The 22,653-nt window shown below is 40.3% G+C and overlaps 1 protein-coding gene across 3 annotated transcripts; it reads right to left on the bottom strand.

The window, feature by feature from the left end:
• Positions 1–1,742: 1,742 nt before the first annotated feature.
• Positions 1,743–22,016, bottom strand: fgd5b (FYVE, RhoGEF and PH domain containing 5b). Of its 3 annotated transcripts, none has more exons than XM_086088088.1 (21): positions 21,850–22,016; positions 19,046–21,194; positions 15,246–15,399; positions 14,596–14,654; positions 14,493–14,523; positions 13,923–14,074; positions 13,646–13,802; positions 11,782–11,872; positions 11,652–11,702; positions 9,950–10,008; positions 9,304–9,375; positions 9,079–9,147; positions 7,534–7,617; positions 7,339–7,418; positions 7,166–7,271; positions 6,955–7,092; positions 6,767–6,869; positions 5,853–5,989; positions 5,650–5,775; positions 5,390–5,547; positions 1,743–4,390 (listed from the first exon to the last, which is right to left on the bottom strand). In XM_086088088.1, exons 1-21 carry the CDS (start codon positions 21,857–21,859, stop codon positions 4,354–4,356), a joined length of 4,023 nt encoding a protein of 1,340 aa, XP_085944214.1. In that variant the 5' UTR covers positions 21,860–22,016; the 3' UTR covers positions 1,743–4,353. The 3 variants fall into 3 exon arrangements, with proteins under 3 accessions (XP_085944214.1, XP_085944216.1, XP_085944215.1); XM_086088090.1 differs by having other exon boundaries at positions 5,677–5,775; XM_086088089.1 differs by having other exon boundaries at positions 7,166–7,250.
• Between the last annotated feature and the right edge of the window lie 637 nt (positions 22,017–22,653).

Genomic DNA, 22,653 nt, shown 5'->3' with positions numbered 1-22,653 from the left:
AGGAATGCATATAACGCCTAGGGGGGTGGTGGAGGAGCTTTTGGCAGTCAACAAGGTGGCACCACATACACACAAATGCACATAACACGTCACACAGTTGCTTAACCCTAATGAGGAGGTGGTAGTTTTGGCTCTGTCACAAAAGTATTTTTCTCGTCCATAAACAAAATGTCCTCCTACTATAGTCTATTTCATGCCTGGGCAGCGCATGTCGCTGCTATATGCAATGAAAAACGCCACCAATTACTTTCTTATAATTTCCCAAGAGGGAAAAAATTCTTCATGCACCGAATCTAACTTGTGTTAATTTTCTTTGTTAACCCACAACAAGAAGCTCTCCTCTGTGTTTGTTTCTTCTTTGTTGCACAGGGTGTGAAATAGTGGTGCCACATGCACAGCTCATTGTATATGCATCAAACACCCCCTCATTTGTGCTAAAAATAAATAAATAAATAAAAAGCCATTCCTTAAAATATGTTGATTTGAGCATAATTGCCTGCTAGTGTTGCCAAGCGAGATGACAGAATGGTCACATCACAACAGATCGCCGAAGAACGAGCAGAAGGCTGTGTGGGTTTTCCACTCAGTGTCCTGCGGATGCAAGGAGAGAGCTATATTTAAAGATTCCAGGGAGGTGGGAAAGGTGTAACATCGCCTTGGCTGAAAAGAGTTTGCAAAGTGGGACATGAGAAAGCTTTTCGTGCTTTTATGAGCTTCGCCGCATGGTGACGATGAGCCACACAAGACACGGTTTAAGCCCAGAGACGTCAAGGCAGCATCAAGTGGACACAGTTGTTTCTTTAAGTCCCCACAACCATTATGTAATATAATCTTCCAATTCTACCCACACACTCAAATGAAAGAGGAAAAGCAATGTGGTTGAAGCTTCTTCGCAGTTGGTGGGAAGTACTTTGTTGCACTGTGTTCATGTTGATTTTTCATGTATCAGTACATTACAAACCAGGACAAACAGACTGAACAGCTTTTATCCAACTCCGGTAAGAGCCCTAAATAACCACTCTCTAAAATATGTGCAATACACCATGCAATATGCAATACTTGTCTCGTGTGCACTTTATGTAGATAGTTGTTTTAGTCTGTGTTCTATAATGTGCCTTTTTTAATTCAAATTTTAATTCTGATTAAGATTTTTTGTTTCCATGTTTTTTAAAAATCTATTTATATCAATTATATGACTATAAACTGAACTACATACTTATTTTTCTGACAACTTATGGTTCTTGTGTTAGAGTAGACAATATTTGTATTCTACTCTTTGCGTGTTCAATTAACTGAATGGTGAGATTCTGGTGAAGAAGTCCCTTTGCAAAGGTATCATTATAACAGAAGCTTCTGATCACACAAAATGAAGACACTCAAGCCGTGTTCATCCGTGCACATCATTTTTTATTGAAAAGTCCCTCCCCTCCCATGAGCACAAAAAGGCAGAAGTTCCCAGGAATACAAATCAGATTAGACTTAAACAATAATAAATCAGCCTGTCTCTTCGACCGACTGAGACCGGTACTAGGCTATACTCCCTTTTAGATAATAAGTAAAAGAAACTTGTTGCCCTTCTCTTCTCAGGCGAAAGAGACAGATAAGAATACAATAGACAATACTATTCATTGAGCTACACAGCTATAACTAAATCCAAAACGGCTAAAATATAAATTGAAACTGAAAAACAATGTTAATAATTCAACACTTGCCAACATTAATATGCACTTTCCACTCCTTTGTCAAAATGGACTCATTACTTTCTCAACACGACTAAAAACAATTAGCTCCCAGTGTTCAAAAACATTCTCCGCCAAATCAGGAAAAACAAAAAACACATACATACATAGCCTACAGGTAAGGTGTACGTTTAGCATTTGAGCTATGTAAACACGTTAGCATAAAAACATGAGCCAATGCTAGTTAGCTAACTTTCTCTAAAACTACGCTAGCTGCTACGTGTGTAGCATAACTTGTCCGTAGTAGTAGTAGTAGTTCGTTGTTGTTCATTTCCAGTCTTTTGAGTACAGCGTGTGAGTATTTTATTTTGACATCCACCTGCCAAAACTCCCAAGAATCACGCTAAAGTTCACCGTTTCGTTGTTGCGTCAGTTGTCAATGATTTCAAAGCCGAGCGCATTACTGAGGAATGTGTCCAATGTTATTGAGTAGGCAGTGCGCGTGCGCGTGCGCGTGCGCGCGTGGGAAATTGATTATTTGTTCCTTTCTGCATTGCTTCTCCCTGCGGCAACATGGAAGCGAGCTTGGATGATCGCACATGCTACTGCGGCACTGGTGAAAAAAATAAAAATAAAATACATTCCAATGTCAACACACCGCTTTACTAGCCCACAGAGAGCCAATTAAACCAAAGTGTTATAATTTTTCACACTAGAATTTGGCAGCTAGTGGCGAGTAAACCATAAAGTGCTAGATGCATGTTTGTTTATGCACACTCGGAGTCGGCGGACACAATAACTGTATCCCACATGCCATACTTTGCGAGTTTACTGCAGCAACAAACTCAAAAGAAACTTGCTTGAAATCCAAAAAAAAAAGTAACAGAATGGGGTCTGGAAGCTGCGTGATGAATGATCTGCCCTCTATGTAGGACGAGCCTGTCTGCAAATGTATCAGCAGCCACAGAAAGAAGTCCTCCCGCTTGACAATATTCTGGGTCAGCCAGCCTCAGGGGGAGCTGAGAAGCTGAGCAGAAACGGCCTTTTGCTGGCTGCGCCGCACACTGTTGACATCCACGAGGGCTTCTAAAAGCGCATCGGGCGGATGTTTCCATATTGTCCATATAGCGCGTTGGTGTTCTCCCGTGTTACGTCAATAACAGCCTGCGGAATGTCAATATTAAGACCAACAGTCATCGACAGGGCGCAGATGGTTCCCATTGTTATGGTTTTCTTTGTTTTAATGTAATGTTTTGGAAATACGCTTGATAAGTCAGTAAGTACAGTTCTGTTCTGCCGGTAATAATTGTCATTCATGTGCACCACTGACGATTTATTGACTACATATAATGTATTGTTGGTCAACAATTAAATGCTCTCCCACTAGATAGCAGGAGGTCCACACATGGACAAAACTGTTGGTGGGTGGATGAAAAATAATTTTTCAAAATTTTAGTGAGCATTTTTAACTTCATCACTTTGGCTCAATCAATGACAGCTCAGTTTGAATTTCTTTGGCGGTTGTTCTGGTTGTTACCATTTGTATGATAAGTGTCTTTAATTTTGTCATAATTTTCCCCTTGTGGCCACGCCCGAGGGAGCATGGCTACATTCCAATGGATCTTAAATTTGTAAACAACATGTGCACCTGCAGTCACAGGAGCATCAAACTGCTTGGAGATAGGTGAGTATAACCTTTTACCTTTAATCATTTCTTTCTAATCTCCCAGATAACTCTTCCCTTCCCTTCCTGTGGTCCATGTTTAGTTTTTGTTTTTAAATATGCCTGTTTCAGGATTATTCTTTTTAGAAGAAATCAGTTTACGCACAATTCCAAATAAATTCCTGATTTTCAATGATTACTTTTCACAAATGTTGGTATTTATTATTACAATTTTTTCTGCATTTGATTATTATTAGTTTTCTTCTGATGTTCTTATTTTTCAGAGGACTACCAACAATTTCGTCCAGGTGTGTACAACAGAATAATTGTTAAACTAAACAGGTCCATACATTTGACACTGCATATAGGTCGATTTGTGAGAAAAGATCATAACTATTTCAATATATGCATATACTTTTTATGACACCTTCTTTAGGGGTGTGTCGTGACATTTTTCAAGCATAAAAAAACTAGACTAGAAGATACAGTACAATGACAGTCCAGATCAAAATGGATGAGGAGTATGGCTTCTTTTATGAAGTTATAGTGCAAAAAAAAAGAAGCAAATAATACAGTACAAGACAATACTTCAGATTCTTCATTTCATATAAATGAAACCAGTCATTGGTAATACGTTATAAAGACTAATAACATCAAGGGGAAGAATACATTTTCTAAAAAATGTCTTATTAGAAGAGCTCTACAATCTTGTCTAAACAGTGTCGATAAACCGCCATGCTCCGCAGTCAGCGAGTGTGCTGATCAGAGGCTGATCGAGATAGAGGTCACGTCACCTGACTGGCAGGTATCTGGGCCAGCGCTTCGTGTGGTGCACAGCATCACATCTGCCGCAAGGTTGCAACAGTAGGAGAAAGTCTCCCCTCTCTCCCAACGAACCTGAAGTCTTTTTCAATACTTTCCTGCAGTATTGGCTGGGAAAGTTCTTGTTTGTTGTTGTTGTTGTTGTTGTTGTTGTTGTTGTTGTTTTTGAAAGGGTGGAATGATCTGGTCCTATAAAACGGTGGCTTCCTCCATGGCATTGACCCATCTGCGCGAGAAGCAGGTTGTACATGAGGGAAACGTACTCATAACACACAAAAAAAAAATCAGTTTTTAATTTAATTTAATTATTTAACTTAATTAATTAAATGTAATTTTGAATTGAATTGTAATTCCCTAGCATTGTGTATGAATGTTGAAGCCGAAATGTCAAATAAAGACACAATTCCAGGATAGAAATGATCACACAGTGGTGTCTTGAGATACGAGTGACCAAACTTACAGGTTTTTCAAGATACAAGCTGTCATTCAGCCATATTTTTTTTGCTTTTGACTCAGCTGAACTCACTTCACAACAAACAGCAGTTCTAAAAAAATAAATAAAATAATAATAATAATATTGCCCCTCCAGTTGAAATTTACTCTTAAACCAAACATACAATGACAATGTTATACAATGTGTTTAAAACAGACATGTTACTTTGCTTTAAAACCTGCTTAGCTTAATGCTAACACATAATGGGAAACGCCATAGAGGGGCTAACAAATACCTTTTATTAAGAGTGTCTCAACACATAGACATACATTATCACAATACTCACAGGTATATATTATTTTTCATTTGCGAAAAACGACTAACATTACTGCTGCTTACTGAGTAACAAACAGTGGTTGTGAAACTCTTCTTCATTTGTAACTGAATGACTGTATTATACTGCCCCCTGGAGGCCCACTTTAATGAGGCACATTATGGAGTGCTATTTTTCTTATATATATTATACAAAATATACTTGTTATCATGCTGGATTCCATTAATGGCATTTCCATTCATTTTAATATGATTTTTTTTTTAGATGCTGTATAATTGTTTTGACAATGAACATGACAAAAACTTGTATCTCATGGCACCACTGTATTTGAATTTAAAAAAATAGGACAGGATAAAAGTAATTGAAAAATAATTTCAAAATTCCAAGTGAATATGAAATGATTGCCAGTAGATGTCAGTCGTCATCATTTGAAGTAGACAACGGCGCACGTTTCTCACCTCTGGGCTGTAAAGTTGTTCTCTGCTTTAAACGTATAGTACAAAGTGTTCTTGTGGTAAAGCTGGAACACATTGGAGGCATCGTCATCTCCTTGGTGGTCGTCTGGTAGCTTCACCGTAAAGCCCAATAAAGGCAAACTCTCCGAAGCCACCTTCTCCTGCAGATACAATAATGCATTAACGTAAGAGCTCACATTCCATCCAATGCATTTTCAAAAATGTTCTATTCAGGTTGAAGGGGAGTGCATGTGTCCCCTCACCTCTTGGCCTCTGTAGGTGTAAAGCACCTTGTCTTTTAGGAGGAACCACAGTCTCTTCCAGTTTCTCTTGCTCTTCTTGCTGCGATGTAGACTGCCGCTGATGGAGCCCTCGTCGGACACGGTCACCTGCAGAAGGAGTTTTTTGCCTTAGAGGCTATTCATTTTATTTTAACACCGTATCTGTCCTTGTGAGGGAGGTGTACCTGGTTGAAGGTGAGCATGCCTTTGCGATGCCTCCAAATGTTCGGAGGGTGGATGCTTTGGAACACGGAGGAGAGCGGACGGGTGGAGCGGCTCACGCGAGGGCTGCTATTCCTCGGGAGGTCGCGTGTGTCATCTCCTGAAGTGTAGATAGATCATTTTTAAACAACTGCGTGAGAACAGTTGTGGTCATATGCTTACGTACGATAACAGACATTGCGAAATATTTTGGCATTTTGGGGGGAAATAGGACTGATGACTAAACAGGGACTATGTCATTGCTTTCTTTTTAATTTGAACACCATTAAAAATTAAAGTAAATGTGTTTTGCTTGATTGTGCATGCTTTCTTGAAAGAATGCTGTCCATCTTATTTTACAAGTTCAGCCAGGCATGTAAACTTATGAGGAAAACCGCATAACTAAGAAAGTGAACATACTTACAATTTATGGCTGATATCTGATATAAATATCTGACATATTTTTTCCCCAAAGATAATAATGACCAATTTTGATCAATAAATGTGTTAATTAACATGGTAGTTGTAGTACTACTGCATCTAAAATGTGTTTTGAATAGTATATTTAGATTACGTACAGTATTTTACATTATAGACAATATATGGCTGTATGTCAAGATAATAATGTCCAGTTTTGGTATAAAAGTGCACTGAATCATACGCTTTCTTTTGCACACCATTTATTATACAATTAGCTTCTTCTTTTTTTAACAACCTCATTACTTTTAATAAAGCTCGTTTCCCGCCGTCTTGAGTAACATACGCCCTTGTAATGTTACGTAATTTCACAGCGCCCTCTAGTGTTCGCGAGAACAAATGCAGTTCCAGCCCCGATGCCACCAGTGAGAAAAAAAATGTTTGGTAGTGATTGTAATTGTAATAGCGCGACTTTTCGCACCTCGCTTCTTGAGCTCGTTGTAGCAGTGGTCACACACTTTGGCCATGCGTTCCTTCATGTACTTGAGTGGATATCTATTCTTGGAGCAGCTCCTGCAAACAATCTGTACCAAAAGGAGGGCACCACAGGGAGTGTATATTACTATATGCACTATTGTTGCCTGGCACATTATTCGCATGGCGACTCACCCTCCCACAGCTGTGGCAGTGATGTCTACGGAGAGTTAGGCTGAAGTCCGACGTGCAGTTCATACACATCATAATTTGAGATACTGGAACAAGTGTGGGGGGCTTTTCTCCTAAGGTGACATGCGGATGATCTCTGGCCTGGGCACACATACACATACGCATGATGAGTGAGTTTATCCGAAATTTGTAAAGGAGTACTAAACTTGCGTACCTCTCCTGATGGCGCAGATCCTCGGTTGTGTTCGCTCACAGCGCGACTCAAAGTGTAAAACCAGTCTTCTCTTTCGATGAAGGAGCTGCCAAATAATACACACGCTCTCACGACATAAACGATTTGAAATAGCACAAACTTGAATGATCATACGAGGATCGTCTGTCTCTCACCTTGCAGACAAGGTGATGGAGATGTCATTTCCCTCCATCCTCAGTGCATGTTGGACATTTTCGATGATGGGTTTACTGACCTGGGCAATTGAGTCATGAGGTCATGAATGGAACAAATAGTTTAGGAATTAAAATAAAAAATAAATAAATATAGGGGTGTAAAAAATATACAGATTCGTTTGTTTTTTTCTTTACCTTCAAACCAGTGAGTGACAGAGTGTTCTTCAGTCTGTATTTGCCATCCTGTTGTGGATACGTGTAAAGTAATATATCGTTCATCTATAAACACAGACACAGAAATAAAAAGACGTAAACACAGTAGAAAAAAGTTTTCAAGCAGAACAGAAAATATTATATATATATATATATATATATATATAATGTAAAATATTAATTTATAGTGCAATATAAAAAAAACGTTGTAATGAAAGCTATTCTCCATTAGGTGGCAGTATAAGCACTTGTACTGGATCTCATTGACTATTGTACGTTCTTGATCAAGCACGCAGAAATGTAGCACACACTTTAATCACCCACCAGTATACAAGTGCCATCTTTTGATACGTATAAAAATGTACACACTGCGCTGTTAACCTCTGTATCACATCAAGTGGATGCGAGTTTTAGTGTCATGAAACTCAAGCTCCAGCAGGCATGTTTTATTATGCTGTTATTAATAAGAGCTGATAAAACTTGATCGCCGTCAAGGTGGAAACACCAGCAGGATAGAAGACAGACGCAACAAAAAAAATATTTTATTTTATTTTTTAGTGTTTTGGTGTCCTGACAACAAATTAAAAAGAACTTGCAGAAAGGAGAAGTACTGAAATTTAATGTTGGCATCATTTGTCCAAAATCCCAACAAATTTAAGTGACTTTTTATTGTTTTTTTGTTTTTTTTAAGTGTCTCAGGAAGTCAGAATCCAGAAACATCCTGTCAGGAAACTGCTCTTAATAGAGCAGTCTGCACGTAGAAATAGGCCAGAGGGGAAAAGGTCTGGCGATATAAGTCTTCGTGTCTCCCATTAGATGAACACGGTTGCATTATGAAGCAAACATAGTGGTGCCTTGACTTACAAGTTCACTCAAAACACTTTCTCTGCCTCTCTTGAAATTAACAGAAATTACATTAAGCTCCTGTAAAATACCAAAAAAAAGCCCTCTACAGTATTGCACTAAAGCTATACCGGTAGTAATAATGTAATAACATTTATTTTAAATCAAATTTAATAATATAAATATCATTAATTCAACTATTTGAATTTAGAGAATTACAAAATTTAGCATGATTAAGTCAGTATGTATCCATCGCTTAAAGGTTTATGACACCGCATCATAGAAGGCTATTCATTAGCCCGACTATGGCATTTTGCATTGTGTGTTAGCATCAAGCTAGCAGACTACCCTTAAGTCAAACTGATGTAGCTGTTTTAGATGCACACTGTGCAAATCTTTATTTTAAGTTTAGTTTAAGAGTAAACTTCAACTATTGGCACTAAACAGCTTGAAGCCTCTTTTGAACAATTGTTCACAATTACCAAACTGTTGTTTGTCGTGAATTGCGTTGAGTTTGCTCTCATAATCCAGCGCTCGTTTTTCAAACAAGTTTGCGCAAATCAAAGCAAAAAAAAAAATCTCATCAGAGCGCCAGCTCATGTCACCAATTTTTGTCAATTGGTTTACGGTGTTTGTGGTTGATGTCGATAACTAAGCATATCTGTTTACAGAAGTAACATTTACCAAAAACAGGTGACGAGGCTGTCGGTTCCGCCTGCTGACCTTCATCAGGGTGCCCTCCTTCACAAACACCTGGCATGAAGAAACACAACAAAAATGACACACAATTAGTCACTTAGTCATTTCAACTGAGGCCAACGGGGGATTCACAGCTGAGTCATTGAGTAAAGGCCAAAAGGGGTGTGGCCCAGCACGGACTGAAACAATGCGATGTTATGAGAGTCATACCCGACTAGGCTGCAGCAGGTCCCGCTGGCCGTGAACACTATACTCGATGTTGACCAGACGCAGCAAGTTCTCCTAACAGACACAAATAGAGACGGGGTAGAGTTTTTGTCATTACCTCCACCAATGAGGTAACACTTTCGTTGCCATTTGTCACCAAAAACGACAGTACTTATTAAATATTTTTCTCAAAGTTTTATGGAGGAGTTGGGGGAAGTTGCAGATTCAGGATTTTTTTTGTTCTTTTGTTAACGATCAAACTACATTTATTTGACAAAAAAATAATAATCAGAAAATATTTAGTGCTTTCAAAGTTAAAGCATAAACTGATTAACTAATCACAAATATACCGCATTAATCATGAATTAACGCAGATTAATCGATAAATTTTGACCACGGATTATCCTTTAGTGTGACAGCGGATGGCTACGTTTAAGGTAGCACAGGTTGTTTGAGCAATAAACATAATTACATGCATTCAAGTAAAGCAGTAAAAATAAATGTTTGCGTAGGACATTTAGAATATTTGTTCATGTCAAAATATTGAGGTCATTTTAAATTATGCAAGTAATTCATTGATTAGAAAAAGAGGATGAGCGTGTGCAGTGGATCAAAATGTGCGGAAAACACAAACCAACATGATACTCACCCCGTGTTTTAAGCTGTCATTTGCCTGGTCTGCAATGTCCGCCACGATCACGACAGCAGCTGAATCAAGTCAAGCAAAAAGGGGCGGGGGGGGGGGCACAAGAACATTTTATGTCATGCCTGCAATAAAGGGGAAGTCAACCCCCCCCCAAAAAAAAATCTTGACAATATATTCTATGCAGCCCCACGAGTCTAAATAGTAAGGCTGGGAATCTTTGACTGTCTCACGATTCGATTCGATTCCGATTTTTGGGCCTGCGATTAGATTCAGAATTGATTATCAATTCTGAATCAATTTTAGATGAACAATTATTTGATTGACAATGATTTCTGCTTCAATTTATAGATATGCAAAGAATTGTCATGATCTACTCCAGTCTGACTCGCTAATGCTAATTAGCGCGCTACTCGTGGCCCTTTTAGCACTCAAAAAAACGACTATTCATACAAAACGCTTCAGGAATGTTGACTTAGAAGCATCTTAACATCCTACACTGCAAAAAAAAAAAACTTTCATTGGAATAACTTGATCATGACTTTTTGCTTCTATGTGACTACAACTTAACAGTGTATCAGAACGAGCAGAACCACACTGCCCCTAAGTGGCCAAATTGTGTACAACATGAACAGTGCTCTCAATAAAGGCACACGCGAACAAGGGCAAGACAGTATAAAATAATTGAAATAAAATCGATTTTGGGACATTTAAAATCGATTCTGAATCATACTAAACGAGAATCGCGATTCTGATGAGAATCGATTTTTTGGCACACCCCTACTAAATACGGTATTCTGTTTAACATTGCGTTAGAAGAATATGAGTTAAGCAGCAAAATCCTGCTGTTTTTATCAAAATCATTTGCTGTCGAGTGAAAATTACATCACAGTTGCTCAACAACCAATCACAGCTCAGCTTCAGAAAACAGGCGAGCTGTGATTGGTCGTTGCCTGAGTCCCCCCCTGAGCAACTGTGATGTAATCTTGAGTCGACAGCAAGTGGCAAAATGGCCGCCCCCTGAGATGGATAAAAAATGCTGGATTTGCTTCATAATTCATATTCCCCAAATGTAATATTAACCAGAATGTCATGTTTAGACCAGTGAGGTCACATATAACATATTATTGTCAAGAAATGTTGAAGTCTGACTTCCGCTTTAAACATTGGCAAGCTCGAGGTTCACTTTGATTTGACTCATGTATTGTTTATTTTGCAAGTATTTGTGTTTATTATTGTACTTATTTGCATTGCAGTACATGTCCAAAAGAAAAAATTTGTTAACTAACATCCTATTATTATGATCGTAGCTTACCGTGTTGATGACCTGCACTACTAAAATAAATAAAAAAAATAGCCAAACTATTTGAAAGATGCAGTGCAGTTCTACACCACAGCAAACTGTGACCACAATAACAAACGGACTGCAAGGCTCTTCCTCGCGGATTCTTTTATGCATGAAGCGCCCTGTTTACTTGTTTGCTGCCACTGTGATGATTTCCAGTCCCCGCAAAAACGACCACTGGTGGCTCACCTTCCTCCTAGTAAAGTCCTCTAAATTGGCTCTCTCAAGGCCACCTCTCCATGCCAAATGGAATAAATTCCCCATAAAGTCGCGGACAACAACAAACAAACACAGGCCAGTAAGACTCCCTTGTGAGCAACAGCTTGTGTCCATACTTGGCTTTGTTCAGCATGTTTATCGTACCTTGGGTGTGCTCATATTCTTGCAAATCGGGGGAGAGGTTGTTCAAGTAATCTGGAAGCAAGGGTGACAAATAAGCATATTGTCAAAATCAAAAAAAGGGAACTTTATTTGCTGTTCTAAGTGTACTCACCTGTAAGGATCATGCGGTACTGAGCCACACGCACGATCACCTGCAGGAGTTGTTGCTTGAGAGAAACTGTTTGGCCAGATGGATTCTGCTGCTGTGAACACAAAACATCATCTCTGTAGTACGGCGGTTACACAAGAACATCACATTAACTGTGGACAATAAAAAACGGTTTGAAACTGCTCGCTGAATGTGCAAAAATAATATTGCGCTAACAAAGAATATATAATATTTCACCTCAGTCACATGGTGGAATTAAACATGAACGGGCCGATGATAACAAAACTACTTCCATCCATCTATTCTCTTTTTTGCTTGTCCTCAAAAAGGTCATGGGTGAACTGGAGCCTATTCCAGCAACCCCAGCACTGGTCGCCACGGAATCATACAGAAAATTTTGCATTTGCTTACACATTTTTCACAAAAAAAAAAAAAGGGAAAACTTCACTTTATACTATCATTCTTGCAGCATCCGCCACAAAATAAAGATAGAGGGTTGGTGCAGAAGAAAGGCAGCTTGGGAGTGACACACAATTCTTCATGCTTAAAAGACCTTTACAACACAGGAAAGTCCGAATGCACGTGGACGTCCAAATGTCAACTGCATTAAAAGCAAGCTGTTACTGAACCGAGGGGGGAAAAAAGCACAGTTGAGTGCTGCCCTTTGAGGGTCTGGAGGAAATTCAATTTGAGTTTTTTGTGTACCGTGGAGAGATGAACTTTGTATTGTTATATGGGCGCTACGCCAGGGGTGGGAAATGTATGGCCCGGGGACCACAAACGACCTGCTCTGTTCTTTAGTCCAGCATGGTTATATTTGTTGCATGTATTTAACCATTTTCCCCAAAATGAGTCAATAAAAATTTTTATCTTCGTTTTTATAATTGGTTAATGGATGTGGTGTATTTTAAGAAATAATAATAATAATAATAATAATAATAATATACATTTTAAATATATAATAACAATTATATAATTAAATTAATGTAATAATAATAAAAATTCCTTCATCTACAAATTAACTCATTCACTGCCATTGACGGCTATAGACGTCAAAAATTCATTTGAACTATTTCTATTAGTTTAAAAAATGTTCCACTTTTGTTAACAAGAGTATGAAAACCAAGGAAAAAAATATTGTACATTTAGAACAGATATAAAATTAGTGATTAATTGTGAGTTAACTATTAAAGTCATGCAATTAATTACAATTAAAAAAATGTAATCGCCTTGACGCGATAAAAAAAAGAGAAAAAAAATTATAAAAAATTAGGGGCGTCAGGTGACTAAAAAATTTCGTAATCGTAATTAATCGCATGACTTCACTAGTTAACTCACGATTAATCACAAATTTTATATCTGTTCTAAATGTACAATAAAACAATTCTAAGTTTTCATACTCTTGTTAACAAAAGTGGAAAAAAATGTTAAACTAATAGAAATAGTTCAAATGAATTTTTGACGTCTATAGCCGTCAATGGCAGTGAATGAGTTTAGGAAGCCCATTTATGCTAGTATTGTTTTTTTTGTGTGTCAGAATTGGGACAATTCTCATTGCCGCAATTTTACCATGAACAATACATTCTTAAAGCTGACTTTGAGATTGCCTTGGAGCACACTAAATCTATACATAGCCTGAGAATTGTTACTGGTACTGGACCTAATGGCAAGTTATAATTATGGGATAGGATCTCATTATATGACTTAGCAGCTCAGAATTATGACTTACTTCTTTTTTTTTTATGTAAAATTATTGGGACACCTGCCTATCACCCTTATCGCCCTCATGTGAATTTTTTCATAATCATATTCACAACATACAGTATGTTGTAGTTGACCAGTTTATTTCTGTCCGGGATGCACTGACCTCAAACTTGTGAACGATGGCGGCAAATTCAGCTGAGGTCCGACAGCTCTCCTCCAGCAGGTTCATACTTCGGTCATAGTGCCCGATGTAGTTGGTAAATAGCAAGAACTCTGCCTTCCTGGAGAGGAAAATGTCTGCGATCTTCTGGCTTTCTTCCCTGCATTGACAAAACGTAACAATACACACGTCAAGCTCTCCGCGCAATGGAAGATGTGTTGGAAATTCAATTTAGAGGTGACATACTGCGCAAAGTGAAAGTAATTTGAACACATCTCACCACTGCCGAGTTCGATTTTCCAGCTCGGTGAGGATTGTGCGGTGCAGGAGGTAAACATCAGGCAACTCGTTGAGAATCTCACAAAGTCTTTTTTCATTTAAAACGGGCTCTCCGTCAGCCGTCACTGCGGTCCTAACTGCTTCCCGAAAGTCCTGCGGCACGGAGGCGGCTTATTTTTAAAAAATGTACGACTTCTTCATTAAGAAATGTCCAATTAAGGCACAATTTTCTTTTTTTGCGTATTTTCACTTCCTTTGCCTGCTGGTTCATTAAGCTAACTAGCAGAATTAAAAGGAAGTGAAACAATCTCACTAGTTAAGTAAGCCCTCATTAAGAAAACGAAGCTAACATCGGCAATGACTCGCATCGAATGTACCTAAATGATCAAATAAAACTAAATGGAAAATGTGTATTTACTGTATGATGGCATATGGACATCTGTTCACGTGGTGCTCCTAAATACGACATGCATTTCTGACACTTGGCTTACTAAGCAGAGGGGCATTTTGAAGGGAATTAAATGATTAAAAAAAAAAAAAGAGAAATGAAATGAACTGATCCATCACTTACTTCCTGAAGAATCTTGAGTGCTTTCACATGTCTATAAACAGACACATACAGAATGATTTGAGCAGGCGCCGAAATGACTTTGAATAATGACGAGATAACTTACAGGCGCTCGGTGTCCATTAGATCCATTGCGATGTAAAAAGCTCGAGATCGACCGTCGATCTGTAAAGGTGTTGTAATATGGATTGTTAACATTGAAGTGTTACAAGCTCTGCAGAAACAGGAAAATACAATTCTGGTCCATAAAATGCAAATAATAACAGCCTTGTAGTGGCCCGTTGACCCTGATTGATGAGAGCATTCTGAATGCCTTTTAAACAGCTCAGTATTTTTTGTCAAGTTTGAAAAAAATTACCCGCGACACAAAATTGGTTGGACATGTTTATCATAACATGAAGCATGAAAAAAAAAAGAAGTCTGAAATTAAACAGGACGTCAGCCATCTTTGTAGACTCGCAATGTCAAACAAATTCCATCACTCGTACTTTAGTGAGCCCCACCCAGGAAATTCACTCAAAAAAGGTCGCCCAAGTTGATAAAGAAAACGTTTGTTTGGTTTGCCTAGCAACAAGTGATCACCCAAGCTTGAATTGTGCTACGCTGCTATCTGGCATAGATTTGATTGAGATTATAATTCATTATTTAAAAAAAAACACTTAAATAAAATGCATTATTTTTATGGATTTGTGTAGCTTTAATGTAAACAAAAGTTTGCCATTGTTTTTTTTTTTGTTTTTTTTCATCCTAATGTACCTGTCTGTCATAGTTGCTTTCGCCACCTGCATCGTCCTCCTCCGAAGTGCGTCCGGCGTCTTCATCGGCTGTTGTGGGTCTATTGGTAATACTCCCTGGCCCGCTTTGTGGACCGGCAGCAAGTGAGCACACTTTGTAGGCTTCTGTATAGGCGCTGCAGAAACAGAGTAAAGCACATTTTGTTTGTCGTCATAGCTGGATTATTTATTTATTTATTTATTCTCACAAAATTTAAATACTGCTTGTGATAGCGATGATGTGGATGCCCCTCCCAAAATGGATGCCCGGGGGCCAAATGGCTTGATCATTCCAGCACACACAAAAAAGCATTGACCCAGCCTCTGATTGCTTCATTTGAATTATTCATAATAATAAAATTAACCACGAAAAGAAGCCATATTATTAGGTACACATGCTCAAGCCAGTAAGAAATCCCCCCAGAGAGGCATTCAATCCTTTAATACAGTTATTATGGATACAAATGCAATACCATCAAACTGCAACCACAACAATATTCTATATACAGTATTTGTGATGTAAAGGCAGAACGTTACTATCATTTTGCCACAAAACCTTTACTGATCTCAGTAGCTTGTGCAGGTGTGCCTAATGAAGTGTCCAGTGGGTGCACGCGACTAATGCTCTAATTTGACGATAAATCTTGATCGTTTTTTATGAGCCGCACGACTCCTTTGCGATCCCCCGTGTTGAAATATCACCACAATAAACATTTGGAGTCTTCGAAGCCAGTTGTGAATAGTTGAAACGTTGCAGCTTTACCGCAACCAATAAAGTGGCCCCAGCAAAGCCTGGAGTGACAATCGCGCTCAAGTCGAGTCTGCCGGTCCTCGACGGGGGAGCCCTCGACTGGCTGAAAACCCGACAGGGAACGCGCGCCATATGCAAATAAAACGCCTCTTTACATTGCGGCGGCGATGCAATTGTGATCACGGGAAAGCATCGACGGATTTCAACCCCACTGAGATGCAAATGAGCGACATATGAGCAACATATGCGAGCATCGTTACAGCGCCACGGCTCATTACTAAAACTACCAGATCTAATGTTTGGATGACGACATGGAGACGCGTTCTATATTTGTGGAGTCTTAACGCTGATCTTGTCGCTTCTTAAATGCGGACACGGAGCAAAGCAAACTGCCATAAAACTTTTAAGAAGGGAGACACTATTCATTCTCCGTCTGCCTGAGGTTCACGGCTGAGTGTGTTAGCTCCACTGATGCCTTCTGAAGCAGCTGCTAATAGCAAGCTTTCAGGCTATTGCAAAGCGAAACTAGACTGAGCACAGAACTTTTGACGACGTCTCATAAATTTACGTGTGACCCAACTTGGGAGTTTTGTGGGTTTTTTTTGTTTTTATTATTATACTTTGACTTGCAAGCAAAATTTGAACCCCAAAAATGAGCAAAAAAATGCAAACTGGATGCTGGCAGCAAACACAACTCAACACACACCACAACAAGCAGCAGTTTGGCAAATCTTGAATACTTTTTCAAAAAAAAAGAAGAGAATTCAAGCTGTTTATTGCCACTCCAAGTTGGAATTTACTGTTAAACTGAACTGGATTGTGCATTCAAAACAACCACCTAACTTTGACTTGGGAATGTCCGCTAGCAGTGCTAACACAATAAGCAAAAAATAATTGCAATAGTTCAACATTTTAAAATCAAAGACATGCGATTTTGATATTTTAGCAAGAAACATGAAATAATTAGCTTTCACGGGCCTCGTGAAATTAGTTGGCAGACCGGATCTGGCCTCGAGTTCGACATCTGTGCTTTAAGAACCGGAGATTTGAACACAAACATGAAACAGTATGCCATATATTCTTTATCATCTGCCTAAAACAACCAATAGGCCTATAACTGCAGCTGACAGAGCGAGTTGTGACCGTCTTCTTCATGTGTGTGTTTCTGTATTATACTGGCCCCTGGTGGCCAAAGCAGGCACACCAAGAGGACAATGTGAATTTGGAACGGATTATGGCATTTCTAGTCATTTCAGTGGCGAAACATGATTTGTGTTTTCGTAGGTTAAGGCACCATTGCACTGAATTAACATAATTACCAAGATGTTTATTAACTCATTTAAGTGCATCTATTCATCATCCATAGTGTTTTTCCTCATTAGGGGTGTAGCCTATCTCAGCTGGCCAAAAGTATACTATATACTAAGCATAGCAACACAAACAGCTTCTGATCAGCATGTCTGCCTTTCATTCAGTCCAGAGGTCCAGGATTTGAATATCAGGTTGGAATCTGCCGTGTGGATCGATTGTCCAAAGGTGTGAATGGGAGTGTAGAACATTTAGTATCATAGAAAGTGGATGGATGAAAGTAAAAAAGAATCACGGATAGCTATTTTAAGCATTTTAAGCATTGACCTGAAACATTTGCCTCATACTCAAACCGACATTCAATTGATGTACCTGCACTACTAATTTTAGAGCTTGTGACTTATTTTCCGAGTGCAGACGAACCACACGGGCGAGAAGAACGCAGCGAAATGCAGAGAAGGAGATATAATCTTGTGTTCTTTAGTGGAAGGAGAAGAGAAACGGCTCCAAAGTGCGGTGACTATTAATCATTCCGAGTGGACTGTGCGACTGCATGGGCATGGCCAACAGAAATGCAGGGAAGGGGGCGGGGGGGGGGGGGGGGGGGGGGGTTAATGTCAGCAGAGTATCGCTGATCATACCAATGCATGCTTTTCGGCTATTTGTCGCAAACACATGATTTATGAAGGAAAACACATCCCCAACTAAGGTGTTTCCAACTGCGTATCCAACTGCAGTCCCAGCATCAGAGGACACACTGTGGCTGAACACTAATAACACAATGGGATTGTAGAAAAATCCATAATAAAATATGATATGATATATTTTATGTAACATATTGCATAATAATATTTTTTATTATTAATAATAATTTATTATTATGAATGATGTTATCAATAAAATATTCTTGTGTTATTGTCTGCCATCCTCGCATTCTACTGCGGTGACTTTCAGTGTTTATGGCCTGAAAAGGCGGAACCTGGGCTGGTGAGTGACGTGGGTGTCAGCTAATCAGAGTGTATAATTGGCTGGCTGGCTGGCTGATAGCGTTAGTTCATGTAGAAAAGGCAGACATCTTGCTTTAAAGCAGCACTAAGGAACTTTTCAACCTTAATAAAATATATTCATAACTCTTCTGATAAAATCGACTTAAAATTAGGTGAATGGTACCTTTGCCATGGCCTGAGGGTGTCGGTATCACTTTTACTGGTACTAACCAACTTTGAGGAGGATGGTAGGAACACTGTCACACAAAAAACTACAAATATGCTGACTGCTTTATGATATACGTCATTTCCCCCCTTTACCCATTCATAACGAAGACGGAAGTCAATTTGAATGTTGTGAGCTCAAAAATGACGCAATGTGCTTGTCCTCATGAGAAACGTGGTCTTCCTTCAGGCAGAACGTTCACGACTTTGTCCATATGGCGTCGCCATAATCAACGTTAAACTGAAAGTTCCTTAGTGTTGCTTTAACCTTGCGCCATCGTGACGTGCACGGGTTTGGAATGTGGGAGGAAGTAACAAAACGCACACGAACACATGCAAATTCGACACAAGAAAATTAAATTCAGAACCTCAGAACTGTACACGTTCTAACCACTACTAGTACATTTCCGTTACTTCACAATAGAAAATTGTGTTGTATTCTGAACAGATCCGGATCGTGTTCAGCCTCACACTGCAACTCATCGACATCATTCCACACTCAGTCTGACTCACCTCTCTTCTTCCTGTTCAGACGACATCGCCTTGACGTCAAAACCAGGGAGGCTACTCATGTCCACGTAACCGTCCGTCTCATTGGCGGACGACAGCACCCGCCTGGGTCGCTCAAAGAAGTCCCCCAAAGGCCGCCTCCACTGCGGCACCTGAACATTTTCATAGTCTGAGTTCACAGCAGGAACGTTTTCATAGTCCGAGGTATCTGCATTGGGGAAGGAGATGGAGCGAGGCTTGGTGAGGGGCAACGGTGAGAAAGGCACACGGGAGCGCTCCTCAAAGGATTCCACTCGCACCACGTTGCGATTGAGGAAAGCCACCGAGCTTCCCGCTCTTTTGCCGCTCGGGTACAACAAGAAAGCAGACGCGGGCTCGGGTGATGCTTGAGGTTGGCAATCGGAGCGTTGGAGGAGTCGCGGAGAACTAGTAACGCTGTGTCTGTCCGGATCCAGAAGTCTGCCAGGTGTCGGGTGGCTGGACTCTGTTGACGACTCAGACGAGGACAGGTTGGAGGGCTTGCTCTCGGCTTTCCGCCTAAACTTCAGCATCAGGAAGCGCTTGATGGAGGATTTCTTCTTTCGGTTTTTCTCTGAGGAGTCCGCGTCAATGAGGAGTGACGGCGAACTCTTGGCGATGGGTTTCTTGGTGATGTATGCCAGTTGAAAAGGCGGCGGGATGTCCACCACAGACGCGGGGGTCGACAGGCCACTGGATGACAGAGGGGAGCATCTAGAAAACCTTCCGCAAGGAGAACCCTCAGCACCTCTGTGGGCAGAACCGGGCGTGGGCGTGGAGGACGAGGGGTACAGGGGGAGATAGTGAGGTTTGGGGTAGCCCTTGAACATGGGGCTGCTGCTCAACACGGGTCCTTTCTGACTGAACCCGGGACCATTTATGAGGCGCCCTCCTGCCTCGCTGCTCATGTGACGCGACAGAGAGCGAGAGCGCATTCCCGATGCGCTCCTGCTCAAAGGAAACACATTTTCGCCCTCGGAGCTATCATCTGCCGGGTCCTCATAGAGGTGGTCCTCGCTGCCGTGTGTATCTGTGACGTCATCCGCCAAAGCGTGGCTGAAGAAGTCAGACTTCCTCGGTACGATCAGTTGGTTTCCCGCGAAAGAAGAGGTCAATGAGGTATCGGAGTTGCAGAGCAGACGGAATTTGGGTTGGCAATACAAACGATTCAACAAGGCATCGAGTCTGTGTTCTTCACTTGTAACAGATCTACTTCTCTGGTACCCTACAAAGCCCCTTTGGCTTTGAGTCTTGTGATATTTCCCTGCTAAGGCGCCTTGCCTTGGTGGTGAGAGTGGACTGCCTGGTATACCGCAAGCTTTATTCTGATTTGGGATCATCTCTTTCTTGATAATGTCCTCTGGAGACACATAATAAGGCTCGTGGCTTTGACAGTCTTCCAAGGCGATTTGCCTCTTAGCTTCACAGATCCGCGTCCGGACACCAAACAGAATGTTGTGGTCTTCATCAACTGCACCATTTTCGTGGACACCGTTAAGGGTCCTACAAGGGATTACATCATTGGGAGGGAATGCCTGTTGGCTGGGTTCACTAAGGACATCCTCAGGGAAAGACTCGGCTGTGTCGTCCAACAATTCCCGCCTAATTGGCGCCATGTTCTCCACCCCGGCCCCTTTTTCCTCGTCCACACTGTTCACGGAAATGTCTCCCATTGAGAGGCCGTCCGTGTCAGCCAGCGCCTCGCCCGCATCCTCGTCCATGTCCTCAGTCACGTCTGTGGTGTCAATCATTTCCACCGCGTCCTCCGAGTCAGTGGTGAGCCGGTCGTCGCTGGTCCACAGCGTGTCCAGGGAGTCCACTTCCTCCGTGAGGGCGCTGTCCGTTAGTCTCCAGTCCTCATCCATCTTTGGAAACGTCTCTTCTCCCGGACCCCGTCTTTGTGACGACACTTCCTCTTGGTCAGCAACCTCCTTGTTGAGACCTGTTCCTCCATTGAGACCCCCATTAATGTATCCCTCTGGGATATCTGATAGGAGGAGTTCCCTGCAATGGAGTTTCAGGATAGGTTTGGGAGCAACAGAAGGTTTGGGACCCCTGACTGCGGACATTAGCGTCACGCGGGCGGGACAAACAAGTGTTGGCTTTGGAGCGACACAGGGTTTGTTGGTGCAGTCTGAAGGAACAACAGGAAAAGGAAACAGTAAGATGATGTGCCTTCAAATAGATTATGGATCACTCGAGGTGTCCCTGAAAAGGTCAAGTTATAATGCGTGCATGTGGAGTAATTACAATTCGTATATCAAAGATTTCTCTGTCAAGTTTTAAAGTGTACATTTGGTCCTTCAGGTATATTTAGAGAATGCTTGTCCACCCTTTGGAGGAACAATAATGGAAGGGATTTCCCTGAGTGGCTTCCTGTGATTCAAAGCCCCTTAAAGCGACTGCTCGTGCATTTAGAATGCAACCACTGTACTGTACCGTATATATTAAGACAGTGACAAATGTGGAGCAACGTAGATGTGATAAATGTGTTTCATTTAGCAAACATGAACAATCTCAGGGCAGGAAGCTGAGCATGGTTTTCCCAATTTCCATTTCCAAAAACAACTCAAGCGCCTATAAAAGTCATTCATACGGTGGTAAAGTAAGTCAAGGCACCAATTGACTAAAAGCAATGAGTTATTAAATGTTGCTCATTTCATTATTTATTCTTATCTACAAGGCTGGAAAAAAAACAAAAAAACATGAAATACATCTACAGTACTTAACAACTTTATGCTCCAGCTGATTCATATATGATTTACAAAAATGTCAAATCTTTAGCTTACCTGTGTTCATTTTGATGAAGCTAACAGCTCCCACATGTCGTCCACAGAAGCAGCGTTCCAAAAACTAAATATCACTGAAAGGATAAATAAAGTGCCCAAATGTCGTTTTTTTTTTACGGTGGGCAAAACACTCAGCTGGTGTTTCTCTGTGTCCTCACCATTCAAGAGACGCCGCTGCTCTCATGGCCACACACACACACTAACTTCGTGTGCGTGTGTGTGTGTGTGTGTGTGTTTATGAGTGTGTGTTAATGGTGAGCTCGACTAAACTAAAGCACAAAATAAATAATCACAGAATTTAAAAACAAACAAACATTGACACAACTGCTGAAATAATTAACCTAATTATTACAAAATGTATTATTCTCATTAAAAAATCAATAATAATAATAACTATTATTATTATTATTATTATATATCACATGACTGATTTCACCTTGGTATCTTTGATTTTTAAATTAAAAATAAATTATTCACAAATTGATATGCAAGCATAATAAACGGTACTTTCTAACCTGTGATCATAATTATTACCTTTCTTCACTGATTGGCTGGGAGAAATCACATGGTTCCCCTGGCATCTATGGCAGTAAGCAATTAATTATGGTCACTTCCCATATTTACAGACAGTATCACTTTCTTTGTACCACACATTGAAAAGACAAACAACCCTCCATGAAAGACTTGACTTCCCCTTTAATACACTTTTTTTTTGCCCCTTCTGTGATTAATAAAAAGAATGAATAAATGATTGAGAATGAATTTGTGAAAATAAAATTACAGTATATACTTATACATATTGTA

The sequence above is a fragment of the Leptonotus elevatus genome, chromosome 10 (assembly GCF_054856555.1).
Source record: "Leptonotus elevatus isolate MCC_2025b chromosome 10, RoL_Lele_1.0, whole genome shotgun sequence".
In the NCBI taxonomy this organism is placed as follows: domain Eukaryota; kingdom Metazoa; phylum Chordata; class Actinopteri; order Syngnathiformes; family Syngnathidae; genus Leptonotus; species Leptonotus elevatus.
This window is presented reverse-complemented; position numbering and strand designations above follow the sequence as displayed.

Bases quoted from the DNA above. Each gene is read 5' to 3' on its own strand.
- fgd5b (XM_086088088.1), bottom strand. The intron at 11,703-11,781 runs GTGAGTACACTT...CCTTGCTTCCAG, and splicing joins GTACCGCATGATCCTTACAG to ATTACTTGAACAACCTCTCC. The intron at 7,618-9,078 runs GTAAATGTTACT...CTGTGTTTATAG, and splicing joins AGCCTCGTCACCTGTTTTTG to ATGAACGATATATTACTTTA.